The 14316-nt window shown below is 43.3% G+C and overlaps 2 protein-coding genes across 2 annotated transcripts; one reads left to right on the plus strand and one right to left on the minus strand.

Annotated features, from left to right (window-relative positions):
• Positions 1-4067: 4067 nt before the first annotated feature.
• Positions 4068-5475, plus strand: LOC147899140 (chaperone). The gene is made up of 2 exons (XM_087378497.1): positions 4068-4464; positions 4571-5475. The coding sequence occupies exons 1-2, from the start codon at positions 4352-4354 to the stop codon at positions 4785-4787; spliced, it is 330 nt and encodes a 109-aa protein (XP_087234623.1). The 5' UTR covers positions 4068-4351; the 3' UTR covers positions 4788-5475.
• A 5513-nt stretch (positions 5476-10988) lies between these two features.
• Positions 10989-12116, minus strand: LOC147899141 (NDR1/HIN1-like protein 10). Its single transcript, XM_087378333.1, has one exon. The coding sequence runs from the start codon at positions 11974-11976 to the stop codon at positions 11119-11121; it is 858 nt and encodes a 285-aa protein (XP_087234459.1). The 5' UTR covers positions 11977-12116; the 3' UTR covers positions 10989-11118.
• Positions 12117-14316: the final 2200 nt, after the last annotated feature.

Here is a 14316-nt window from a genome sequence, read left to right on the forward strand (position 1 = left end):
ACTAAGGCTTCTATTTCTAACATCCCTTATATGTGAACATTGTATGATTAAAAGACTAACAAATCTGTAACTTTTCCAAAATATGTTTTAATGAAAAGTTTTGAAAGGATTTCCAAGTATCTATTGATTTTTGACTTTGCTTTGTCACATTCCACCAAAGAATGAAACATGGTTGTGAGTGCATTTGATTTTATCCCTCTAAGATAATCTCACCTATGTCATGTCATGCTACTACATATGTCTATTGCAGTTCATGCCATCAAGCTTGTCTATTGCTTTAGTTCATCCTACAGGTGTCAATATATGGCCTCACTAGTCCATCTACCAAATTCTCTCCCCCACATTGTAAGCTCTCTACCTTGTCAGGCATGTCAGTCTACTTATTAGCAGCCCTTTGTGGTGGCCTTTGTATCATCTGCTTCTCTTCATGTCACTTGTTGTCCTCAACCTTGTTTGGGGCTTGCTATGAAGCCCTAGTGCCCTACTTCCATGTGGTGGTATCAAGTTGCGCACCTCAACCCACGTACAATCAGAGTCATTGGCTCTGATACCATTTTTAACATGTGGCATTATCTACTATGGGGCTATGTACTAAGGGTTCCCTAGCCTCTAGCTAGTTAGCCACTCATAGGAGCCTCATCTCTAGAAGTGGATCTGTGGTATTTGAGTTTTTTATCACCAACAATTTATATGCCTTGACATTGGGTTACCTAATTTACATTCCTTGACATTGTGTTACCTAATCCTTATGTGGGAAAAAGCCCTTATACATTTGTCAAATCTCATTCCAAGGTGAGGTTCCATTTTGCCCTCTCCTTTCTTGCACATTTATGCACTCATGTTGTGCACATTCTAACACTTATACTAGGAAGTTGTGGGCTAAAAAATAGGCAAAGAACCATTTAATAGATATGATATTCTCATAGGAGTTTTCATGAGTTTTTTGTCCTTGCAACTAACAAGAAGTTAAAAAACTACCCTATTCATAAGAGAGCCTCTCCCTATACTTCTGGGTCAAAAATGTTGAGAATGGTGTAAATTGCACTATAAATAGTGAATGCAAGACAAAAGGTCAATTTGACTGATGCTTCACTACAAGGCTTACTCCACATATATTGCTTGTTTACTTCATGTTTGATGCTTCAATTTGAGTGATGCTTCACGACAAGGCTTACTCCACATATATTGATTGTTTACTCAATACTAATCGTTGTGGTGGTTGGTTGATAAAAAAGCTTGATAAAGGATCATTGGGATAAGAAGGTAGCTCCCACACTATTGTCTACATCATCAACTGTAGTCTGGGGCATCCTTCATGCTAGCTCTTGATCCCTATCGCTTCTTTTTCTTACATCATGATCTGTCTTCCCACATCATCATTGTGTGGTTTCTACTCTCTGTCTGCTTTTAGTCATGCATATTCTTGTGCTATTGCTCTGCTATATACAGTTGTCCCCCTTAGAATTCGATCTTCTAAGCATCATGATCTCAACGTTAGTTTCAACTTGGCTAAATCCATAACCAAATCCTTTTCTTGAGCAATGAGATCCTAGTGGTGGTCCACACCAATCTTTGAAGTTAGGTGTGTTCCCACAAGTCCTAGACCATGAGCTCTCTAGTGGGTAATCCTCCTATGTCACCATACTCTTTTCACCTATAGATGTCCCCATCTCCACCAGGTTCATCAAGTTCTTCTTTCAGCATCTTGCATGAGAGCTTGAACAAGAACCAAAAATTCCCCTCTACCTTCCAGCAAGGCTTTCACACTCCAATATCTCATCACCTAAGAAACATTAAGCAAATAATGTGCTCATAGCATGCTATTAAGATGTCAATGGACACACATAGAATATGCATACCAATAGATCCACCCATTCGTGTGCTTGCTTTGAAAGCAAGCCATGCACCTTATGGAGGCACCCACAACTTAGTGATATCAGCTTTGCACTCATAGTAATCTGAGCAATCATTGTTGTCCTTCACCTTCAAAAAGGTAGTTGGGGTTAGTTCCTTTGACTCTCTAGACCACCTTTCAATGTCAAATGTACACACTAGCAGACTATCTTACCTAAATAACACTCGGAGTTGTTACCAAGAAAAGCTCCTTAGTTACTACCACGTTAGATGCTGGTTTTGACTCATTTGATTCTTCATTGGACTCTAGAAAGGACACCAAACTAAATCACTATTGCCATCCACACACGATCCAAAATACGATCACCAAAAGCTACCACAACTTTGAATTGATCACTGCCAAAGTTATCTCCTTGTGTCTCCACTACTATGTGATGCTCTCATCTTTCGGCGGTAGCTTTAGAACTCAGGGTCTTGCGCTCCGAAAGGGCAAGCTGATTGTAGATGAGATCCTACTAGATCGGAACAAGAGTGACTATTGGAGAAACCTGCTAGCCTCCCATCACCAAGTTGCAATGAGTGACCCTGATGTTCCCAACAGTGATGCTGAACACTGTCTAAACATTGTCCTCCAACGAAGGTACAGGGTGAACGCATCTTGGAGGCACCGCGACATATGCCACCTCTATCCTGGCCACATGCTAACCTTGTATACAATAAGCTGGGGAGGTAGGATCAATCGAGAAAGCATGCCTCCCCTCTATGAGCCACACCCAAGTGAAGTCACGCTACAAGGTCGTTACTAGATCTTGCACCGTTGGGCATCCCCAAAGGTAGTGGGGAATCATCTCTATCAGATTGCCATCCACCCACATTTGCTCTATCCATGGGCCAATGGAGAGGCCCCCATGGGCGACAATCTAGAAGAGATGTGGAATCTTCCATGTTCTCAGGTCCTAGTCCAGAGACATGACCAAAAGCGAGAAACAACCTCACGGGGACCTCCCGCTCAACCTAATGACATTGCCGCAAGAGTGCTCGCATGCACTTGTGCACTTTGTTCATTGTTTGTGGTTTTTTCATTTCAAATTACTTAGGTAGAGCACTGCCCTTGCAAGTGGGTTGTTAGGCTTATAGGTTGGGTGCCTAATTGTCGAGGCCATAGTATCTCATCAAGGTCCTCGGTCAGTGGAGATTAGATCTCCACCATCTGACCAAGTGCCTTTCAAATTTAATTGTAGCTTAAAAGTGCCATCGGAAAAGCCAGTAAAGGCATAAAAAAAGGACACCTAAGCATCCCCTAAACCCGAGAGTGATGGATGACCAAACTTCCATTTAACAAATGGCACATTTGATACCTGACAGCTATCCCACATCATCTAGCACCCCTCTATTGCCATATGTCATGCTCTGCCCACCCAATTGGATAACTTGCCTGTGGGTTTTGCATGCCTCTCGCCCTACTGTGGGTTCTTTGCACATCTTAAGTTTGCTTAGCTACTCTACCCCTCTGTGCTTAGGTTAGCTTGTGCTCGCCTCTGGGGAGCCCGCCACCTCATCATTGATTCTGCTACCAAATACACCATGTCACCATCAATTGCGACGCTGAACATGCCTCTCCTTGAGGGCCGAGAAAGGGCCGTAGTCGACCTCTTCCATTCGAGAAGCCCCCAAAAAAGGCACGAACCACCTTCTGCCGTCGCGGCTTCCCTCTCAGGAAGGGGCTCTTCGAGGCCATTACTCCTTTCCTTCCAACCTTAATGAACCGTTGGTTATTGTAATATTGTTGCGTTCTGTTTTTGGCGTGCCACGTTTCGAGTGGTAGCCTTATTGACGATGGGTGAGCTTGGCAAAGCGAAAATAATTTCTAATCCATTTTTTGTGCCCTTCTCTAATTTCCAAGTTCCCTCTTTGTCTCTTTCTATTTCAAGGCAAGGCCCCCTCCCCCCCCCCTCTCTCTCTTCTCTCTTCTCCTTGATGCACATCCAAGTACTCTCTCTCTCTCTCTCTCTCTCTCTTTCTTCTCCAAGCTGCGGATATGAGGCAGGCCTTATGAATGCTTTATGAGCATTCATCTTGTTTTTTGTTGTTGTTATGAGGTAGGCCTTATGAATGCTTTATGAGCATTCATCTTGTTTTTTGTTGTTGTTGGAGTTATACTGGAATTGAAAGTGCCAATGGCGTCTCTACATGGGGTGACCAAGAATAGAATTGTGAGTTGTTGCTGGGGCTTGAACGTAGGATCGGCAGATATACACACCCAAAAGTTTTAGCCGCTTCATCCATTCTGGATTCCTCGATGACTTGAACGTGGGACCGGAAGATACACAACCACACGTTTTAGCCGCTTCACGAATTCCGGACGCAAAGAGTGTCTATTCGGAACTGTGGGTGTTGGTGAGCGGACCTTCAAACTGTTGGGACTTACTAATAGTGACCCCTTGACACAAGTCCACTGAAATCTCCTAAGGCTGCCGCTCATTGAGTCACGTCTGGAATGGACAACACTACAGCAAGCGAAGTGGCAGGTTTTTGCGTGGGAGCTCTCCTTGTTGCTGCTACAGTGGCAGCTCCTCGTATTGATCTTTTCGTCGCCCAAGCCCAACGCAGGTACTTCTCCATTTCGCTTGCAAGACTGGTGGATCCCAGCGAGAACTATTCTCGCGTGTAGTTCTTCATCTAAACAGTTGCGTTTCAATTGTCATCTCGCCTGTAGAAGCCTGGATTTGTGCATTGACTGTGGTGGCTTGGGGAGGGTTTACTGTACCAAATGCAAAGGCAGGGGAAACTTGAGGCCTGGATTTGCCCCCCTTTTATCACCTTTGCTTACGGATAAAAGTGCAGCAGCTTCACCGTGTAATTTTTGCGGAGGAAGGGGGCATTTTCCTTGCTCTGGATGCTCTCTCAATGTTCCAAAAGCTGACATCAAGTAAGCTTGGCGGTTTCAACCTTCTCCAAGCTCTTCAAAGGACCAGATTTCATGTGAGATTGTTGCGCTCAATCTTTGGAGAGCACTGTTTTTGGCGGGCAGTGCTTCCACGCTCTTAAATCTGTATTCAGCATTTATTCGTCTTCCTGGTTACTTGCTCTCTAGAATTTAGAAGCATGATAGCTCTTCAAACAAATGTGCATGATTTGTACCGAAAATCGCTGCTAGAAAGTCATCAGAATGATTTTCAAATAATTTAACTTTGCTTTGTATCATGTGGCCATGTAATTGTGCACAGATTCTGCCAAACTTGGCTGATTCTTTTGGAACGAGCGACCACACTTGGATAGAAGTGTATGGAAATATTTGAAATCTGCAAATTGTAATCTGCAAACTCAGGGCAATATTTGAAAAAATGTATGTCATAATGCTTCTGTCTAATGCAGCATGGTCAGACCTTGAATACTGGGATTCTTCCAGACGTTGGGCTGTCATTGAGCCCGTATTCACAGGGACGTAAGGAGCTTAGTAGCTTGCTTCTTATGCAACGTAGGCATACAGAGTGTGCACACTAGGTGGATGCCACGAGGTTAAGAGTGTTAATAGTTTTGATGCTAGCATGTACACAGGTGTGGGGCACCATTCCACTTGTCAGATTCCCAATTCTGACCAGTCGTTAACCTTACAGGTCGGGCACTTTTTCAGGGGTGGAAACATAAGTTATAAGTGTTGCTTTGCTTGCTAAGTATGCCTACCTTTGTTTTGGGGGAAAAAAAATGTTACCTCGTTTTTCTTCTCTTTAGTTTTCTCTTTTATTTTCTTTGTAGAGTTTTGGACTTTAGAACAAAAAATCTAAATTTGTACGATTGGATATATTACAAAGCTTTATGTATATATATATATAAGCTATGAAAACTGGGCCTCCCCTTGCTATTTTTCAGTACCCTTAGAGCCACCTTGGTCTGCAAGAGACGTTTGCAGTGTGTAGGTCCTATCTTCATCAGTGGGCTCATTAATCAGGTTTCTCTTGGGTGTTCTTATTTCAGTATGTATTTGCTTCCATGTTGCATGCAGCCTACTGATATAGTGTTAAATTCTTGCTATCGTAAGATGTGGATCATCCTATTAGCTATGTTTTATAATTATTTTTTGCTTAGAAATGCTCTTTAGGAGAGACTGAGGTGAAATAGTACTAGTCTTTATAAGGAGTTGTAGTTTGAATGAAAAAACTCCTCTTGTGCGTGCCTTTGTTACTGCTGAGTTTGCCCTTCACCTTTGGAGTGCTGACAGCTCAGCACGAAGACCTTTGTCAGACTGGAGCTGACCTGGAGGTCGGGGCAGTGCTAGAACAGTTGGCAGACAGGCACAGGACTGAGGTGGTGACATGTGGCAGAGTATGGATGACTGTGTGTCTGCACCAGCAAGTTGTCTTGTCTCTAAATCTACAGACTGGTCGGTTGGTTTTCTGGAGGATTACAGGCCTATAAAAGGCCCCCAGCCTTGGGGTCTTTGTATTCATTGTATTCCAGCAAGTTGGGACCCTGGTGCCTTACTTTGGGCTGCTAACACTGCGGAAGAACACTATCAAGAGGTCCTCATACCTCAGCTGCCTACACCTCAGTAGGAAGGACAGAATCACGGAAGACTTGTGCCTCACCATTGGCTGCAGACCGAAGCGGTCAAGGATCAAGCAGCAAACACTGCCTTATGATTGGCTGTCCAAGGGAGCAGCAGGAAGGTGTGTTTGCAGTGCACCACTACAAAGCTTGCAGAAGGTACAGGAGAGCATTCAGGCTGAAGTGTTTTGAAGTGCACACGAGGAGGTAGGAGAATAGAATTTAGGAATCACAGGTCTCTACGTCTAGGCAGCACCCCTGCTGATAGATGGTGGCACACGATGCCCACATTTTGTGTATGGTTTGGTCTAGCTATGGACAAATGGATATGACTGCCTGCACACCTCTCTCTCTCTCTCTCTCTCTCTCTCTCTCTCTCTCTCTCTCTCTCTACACTAGTACACACTAAGGAAAGAAGTTGGGTTTGAAGTTGTAACATGGTATCAGAGCCCTGAGGGAGCATCACAAGTGTTGGGAGCTTGAAGTTGAGAACCTTGTGAAAGGAGATCTGAGTTCAGCTTGTAGAAATTGGCTTCTACCTCTAATTGACTGGTACTGTTGTTGCGAGGAGGGTGCTCCAGATTCAGATACATGTATACTTCCGAAGCCCTTCACGTCCTCGTCATGGCTGTCGAACGCCCATCCCAAGTCTTGGTGAAGGGGTAAGCTCAACGGAAGCAATGACCTTCTCTGGAAGACGAGCCATCTGGTGGTTTGGATTATCTGGAAGATTGCAACAGGATTGGGGCTAAGGCCACATCCTACCACAAATGTGGCTGGGGATGTGACACCGGCAGATTCCATTGCAGTAAGAGAATGAATACTGCGTGATGCCGAGGCCCTTGCCATTATCATTGGCACGACTGTAGATTCAGTCCTCTTGCATATCGAGCTTGCAGACACAGCGTTCTCAGCATGGACCAGGCTGAAGAATATGTAAGAGAGAACAATGTTGCGAGGATCCTCAACCTCCAAACATGGATGAGGGGGACTCAATTTAGGAGCACATCATCCGGACGAAGGTGGGTCAAAACTGACAGCTAATGTGGTAATGATTAAGGAGCTTTTCTTGGTAACAACTCCGAGTACTGTTGAGGTAAGATAGTGTGCCATTGTGTATGTCTAACGTTGAAAGGTAGTTTGGAGAGTCACAAGAGCCAACCTGCATGTTCCTGCACTCATCTAGGTATATGATGACACAGGAGGATTATCCACTTGAGAGCTCATCATGGAGCTCATGGTCTAGGACCTATGGGAACACACTTGACTTTAGAGATCTGTGTGGTTCGGCCACTGGGATCTCATTGCTCAAGTAAAGGATTTGGCCAAGTTGAAACAGACCTCGAGAGCATGATGCTTATAAGATTCAACGCTGTCTTGATATTCAAGGGGGCTAGTTGTGCTAGTATTGCTCAAAATCATTGATAGGATTAGTTTTCATAGACAACATTTTTCTGAACAAATCACAAAGTTTGGGGTTTCAAAATTTTGAGGTTTTGTTGAGAATTTGCATATTTTTTTGTTTTGTTTGCTAAGGTATAACTAGATTGCTTAAAATTTTGTGGAGTTTACAAAATTGAGAAAATATTTTTGATAGGTGAAGTTGAAAATTTTGCAAGTTCATTGTATATATTTGCAAGTTTTTTGTGAACGCTAGGTAGCATCGTGTCCTAGAATGTTGGTGCCATTGACCTTTGGTAGTGCCAAGATTGTACCTATGTACTAGGGTGATGTGATTGCACAGGACCGTAGTAGGGAGGAATAGGAGTTACGGGTTGAGAGACCAATGAACAAGGATGCCCCCAATTTGTTCTAGAGGGCTTCTCCATGGGAGCCAATGGGGCGTCTCCATGGAGCATTTGCATCAACATGTGGGGATTGGCCCACGGTGGGTGAGTGAGGGGGTGTTGGGAGTTTTGTAGGTCACCTCCACTGTGAGTCCCCAAATGAACAGAGCATGGGGGAAGTGTACCAACAAGGACTTAGAGATACCATGTGGGCAAAATTGAGAAGGAATGCAAGGTTGCTATATAGATAGCATGCAAGGTTCTTGTGGGCAACATAGGCAGCATTACCAAGCAACATTGGTAGCATTACCAGGCTACCACTGGAGGTTTGGACAAGCTCTAAACAATGGGTAGAATGGCATACACCTAGGGCAAGAATTCTGACCTAGACTAGAAGCAAATATTGCTTACAAATGGCTTGGGTTGGGACTTGCAATGGAGGTTGCAACGTAGCGTTGGTCGGATAGCCAACAATACAAAAGAAGCTGAAAAGACGCTTAGAGCAACTAATGCACGACGATTAGAAGCCAACAATAGAGGTGAGTAGAGCAACAACACGAGCATGCATGACTGAAAGTAGGGGGAGAGTAGAAACCACATGATGATGATATGGGATGACATATCATTGACAGGGACCTTAAGTTAGCATCAAGCATGGACAGTCAGCAGTTGATGCAGTAGACAATAGGTGGGAGCTAACACCTTATCCCAATGGTCCTTTTTATCAACCCTTTTTATCAATGAATCCAACAATAAATATTATTACTCTAGTGATTTAATCAAGTAGTGAGTGTTCAAAGTACCAAGGAAGAACACTTGCTCTTACGAAGCACTTTTTTTGACAAAAGAAAGGGTTCAATGATTTTTACATCAAGCATTACCAAATCAAGAGGGCTCGAGATATGACTTTCATTATCAACAAAGACAATGCTTATTTTAGCAATTGGATCCATATTCATCAAAATGTGAGATTATTTTCTCAAGATGTGATAATCATTCAATAACATGCGATGTGATGATCAGTACGAACTTATGTAAATTTGAAACAAAGGTAGTTTCTATTCATTGGTGGACAATGTGGTGGACCTCTCTTGAAGCCTCTTCTACAACAGATGCTTCGTCAACACTCTAGCTCCTTGGGATTGTTTCCACATCCAAGAGTTGAGAGGATATGTGTCCATCTCTTGTCTGTACCATAGGGAGTGAGGTTTGTTATGTGGGTGGGTGTTCCCACCCAAGGATGGAAGTAGTTTTCTTTGCTTCTCTCTTTGGTATTATGCTAGTAGTTTGGGGGGGGTCGTTGCCAAGGCATGTGGGTTGCTATATGTAGGGCTTCGGTTTGGGGTTGGATATGAGCTAGTAGGCGCCATATATAGCCATCCATTAAAGGGATGGCTGGGGCCAATTAGACAAGCCAATCAACCACCAGTCAAACAAGCCAATCAACCACCAGCTTAGTTGGGTCTGTTGACCAGTAGGTCAAGTTAAAGGCACTAGCCAAACAAGGGCTCTTTGGGGGTGCACTACTAAGAAACCCTATAACGCACCTAAAAATTGAACCCCCCCCCCTTCCTTTCCCTTCTTTAATTATGGGCTAACGGATTTTTTTCTATAGTTGAATAAAAAACCCCCACTTGTTATTGTAAACCCGCTAAATTTTTCTATGAAGTTCAATTTAAAAATCCCTCCTTTTGAATTCACATGCATACACTAACATTTTGTGAGGTTAACTCCCCAAGCAAGAGCTAAAGTCAGGCCAATCAGCCTGCCTATAGGTGCCCCCTCCTATAAATAGGGCTTAAATTTGCCCTTTTTTGAACTCCATTTTTTAGTGTGTTTTCTCCAATGAATAGAGCAAAAGTTCTATCATTCCCTTGCATTCTCTCACACATTTTCACTCTTTATCCCTTAACATATTTTGCCTACAGATGGAATTGTCGAGGGATTTAGGATTTGTGGTCCTTTAGCAAAAACAATAAGGAAAAGGAAGGTAGCTCACGATTCAATAGCAAGAGGCGTAGAGAAGCTATCGCCCTCCTTATCATCAAATTAACATGGGGGGGTGACTTATTCTCTTGGAAGCAAAAACAATAAGGAAAAGAAAGGTAGCTCACGATTCAATAGCAAGAAGCGTAGAGAAGCTATCGCCCTCCTTGTCATCAAATTAACAAGGGGGGGTGACTTTTTCTCCTCCAAGAGAATGGGGGAAGGAAAAATTGTTTCACACCTTATCAAACTAGAGCACTCTAGCTATGGCTAGGACTCTCCAAATAAAGAAAACTTTGAAGAAGGATTTTAAAAGCTCCAAAGCTCGGATGAGGAGCTATTTGCATCAAATTGTTTATGACAGCAAGATCTCGAGAATGAGCAATAGCTACAGAGAAGTTGCAAAGTAGATGGAGGGGGACATGAGATTGAGGAGAAGAGGAGATGGAGAGAGGGAAAGAAATAGAAAGAGGGAGAAAGGGGAGTCGGAGAGGGGAAACGAAAAGAGGGAGAGAGATTGATGAGATTTAAAGGGGGAAGCAACGGAGGGATGGAACAACTCTTGCAACTTTGAGCTAAGTGTTTATTAAAGTTAAGAGGGGTGTGTGTGTGTGTGTGAGAGAGAGAGAGAGTGCTCCTCCTTACCTTCTTCCTTCTTGGCCTATTTTGAGACTTAGAAATTGAACTAACAATTTTTTATAAGCACACACTACGTAATACAACCCCATGGTGTGACTTGTTCAAAATATTACAAAATGTATGGAAGAACACAATAACACTCAATACTACAAAGTGGTGAATACAATGTATTGGCTGTTACTGAGAGAGAAATGAATGTTATTGATACTACAAAATGTATGGAAGAAAACAATAACACCCAGAATGCAAAGGGCTGAATGAATTGGGGGTTATTGAGAAAGAAATCTATGGAGAGAAATGAATGATTCTACAGTTTGAAGCGCTTTAGTTTGATTGTGCAACTCTTGGAAAGAAGGTGAACATTCCCAGCTACTGGATTGCTGATCTCTACATCGCAGTTCACTTCGAATTTCGAGTCTCCTGATTTCCAATGCCCGATCTTCACTCGAACCTCCGTTATGGCTTTGACTTGCAGCCAAATGCCGCTGCTGCTGTTGTTCATGGCTGCTTTCAGCAGTGTCCCCGTCGATTCACCCAATTGCACTTCCTGCCCTTTCATCTCCAGCTCCAGCTCCGTTGTGTTCCTGTGTCCCTGATAGAACGGCGACACAGTTCCTGTCCCGATTTCTGTCCCCTCGTAGTACAGTGTCACGTCTACCGCATCGTAATAGATTCCGATCTTTTTGTTTGGGTTCTCTGCCTGCACTGTGAATGTCACATCGGTGTTTATTATATAGCTGGCGACAGCGGCAGTAGCTGAGGATGACGATGAAGCCGATGTTAGATTGAACACGGAAACGCTAGCATCCGTGACTGAGAATTTGGGCGCTTTTGGTTGCAAAACCAGATATAGAACCAGCGCTGTGACTCCTAAGATTGCTATGATCGCTGCCAGAATCCCGCAAATCCATCCAAGCCAGCAACAGCAGGGACTACAGCGACGACGGCGTGTGGCGCGATAGCTAGGATGGTTGGGAGGGAGCGGCTCGGGCACTTTGTAGACGACATCCTTGGGTTTCTCCAGCAAACTCTGTTCTTGTTGCGACTTGAGAGAGTTCTCCTCGGCCACGTTGATGACATGTGAGTTCGTTGTAGAACCGGAACGAGAAATCGGAGGTGCGGAAGGAAGAGGCTCGTCGAATATAGGATGAATTTTCTCCGCCATCGTGAGGAAACGGAAGCGAAGCAAACGAAATAGGCTAAGAGGAAGAGGGAATTTTGTTGGAGTGTTGCAGTGGCAAGTCTATACAGCAAATTGCTGTGAAGCAAGAGAAAGAGATGAAGATGATGATATTGAATGAAGGTGCTGCGGTGCTCTGAGATGCAAGAGAGACTGATCTGATGCAAAATACAGAAGCAATTTATAGACGGCATTTCTACACGACCGACCGATTTGAATTGGTCTTACGTAGCAAGTTACACCGCGTTTTCATGTGCTAAAAAACTGGTTTTGTTGAAATGTCCAACCATCATAGGTTGGAGGCCAGGCTTCACACCACTAACCTTCCGCGTTGCAGGCACGACAATGGTGCATTAAACATTATTTCTCATTCCAGTAACCAATACATCTAGTATTACACAAAAATATGATTTAACAAGTTTAGATGACTCAATGCATTAAAGATCATAGTAGCAATGCTCAATGTGGCAAATGAAAAGAACAAGCTCTACAACATATAGCTCTTTCATTGGAGGGTCTAGAGAAAAGAAAATATCAACATGAAGAGGTGTCACATGCTTTTCTTGTTCTATAACAACAATTGGAAATCTTGGAAACAAAATTCAAAGGATCGTGGTTTTCACATAGCAGCTCCTCGAAAGTGTGGACCCAGCTTGGTTATTCGTTGCTGTCAAGGAATCTTATAGCTCATCGGTGTTGTTGCTCATGACTAGTGCTTGGGTGCAAAGAAGGGAGGGGAGGGGGGGCAGCCAGGGGGGCCGGGGGGGGGTTTCTGTGCCATACAACCTTCCCTTTCGTTGAAAAACTCAAGAGTCAATGATTTTTGACCACATCAAGGGATGCCCTTGATGCAAGCCTGGCGTAAAAGTTCGTTGAACCCATCCTTAGTCACATTTCATTCATGTTATCCATTTGCAAGATCTCCCAACCCCTAACTCTCAACACAAGCTCTGCATAGCACACATCGGATGCCCTCACTCTTTAACCCAAATGGGCTCCCTCGACATGCTTCTCCACATCATTGTTGTGACATAGTTTAAGACACAACATCGTCATGCATAAGATATGACATCTTGGACCCAAGCAAAATGGTTGCACTATCCTCCATCACCATCTACTATCACACGCACACCCCTCCTAGTTAACACTAACATTTGGGAAGAATACTGAGTCGAGCCTCTCTTGTTGGAAAGGTAGCTCCTAACCCCTGCCAGCCACAACCTTCCCGAGCAAAAAGACTGCCTCATACTTCACATGATCCCACAAGTAACATCAAACATGAGATTCACCCACCACGCAACATTGATTTTTACCATTTTTGTGTGCTAAGAAAAACACACTCTTTGGCTTAAACTAGATGATTATCAAAATCCATTTGTCACTATGGCTGGATTTGTGAAAATAAAATCTCTTAAACTTTACCAGCCCAATATAATTTTCCTATGATGTTACTCAAATCTCATCCCACCTTAACATGGCTAGCCACCCTTATGGTAACAAGCTATGTGTTGGGCCCCCCCCATAAAAATTAAATAATTTATGTTTTGTATTTATGTATTTTTCCATGTGCAAAAGAAGAACTGGGTTTTTGCTCACATTTTTTACTTCCATATACACCCTATAGGTTTTTTGTCAAAAGAACAGATTATGTACATGCTAAGTGCACCAATGCAACTTGAACTCCTACAACACTAAGCAAGGCACAAGCCATACCACATGTAATACGTGCATGTGCATGCGTGTGTACACACATGCATGTGTTTGTGGATATACATGCATGCACAAATGTGTGTGCGTGTGTGTGCATGCATGCATGCATGCGTGCATGTATGTGTGTGTGTGTGTGTGAGAGAGAGAGAGAGAGAGAGAGAGAGAGCGAGAGAGAGAGAGAGAGAGAGATCAATGAGACACACCAAATTTCTTAACTTAGTTAGGCATCCCCAACCAAACTACACAAAGCATCCACTAGGACCCTCACCGTGTTCTATGCGATCCCATGGAATACTTTGCTATTGTTACACTTGACTAAAATAAAATAATTTCCATACCAAAATGATAAGAAATTCAATTGCGTAACAAGTACATAGGCTAGAAGCACAATGATGCATATTTTTTGACACTTGTGCATGATGCATGGTAAGAAACAAGGAAATATGCAAATGATACTTGATGGGTATGATACTTTGCATATGCCATAAACTAAGTAAACACAATGCTTATGTAGAGTAGCATACCCATCAGAGAGAAGCACATAGGCTAGAAGCACACCAATTTTTTCAACACCTAGGCATCATGCATGGTAAAAAACAAGGCAATATGCATTCC

The sequence above is a fragment of the Dipteris shenzhenensis genome, chromosome 8 (assembly GCF_047967505.1).
Source record: "Dipteris shenzhenensis isolate YYH24624 ecotype China chromosome 8, Dip_SZ_1.0, whole genome shotgun sequence".
Lineage (NCBI taxonomy): Eukaryota > Viridiplantae > Streptophyta > Polypodiopsida > Gleicheniales > Dipteridaceae > Dipteris > Dipteris shenzhenensis.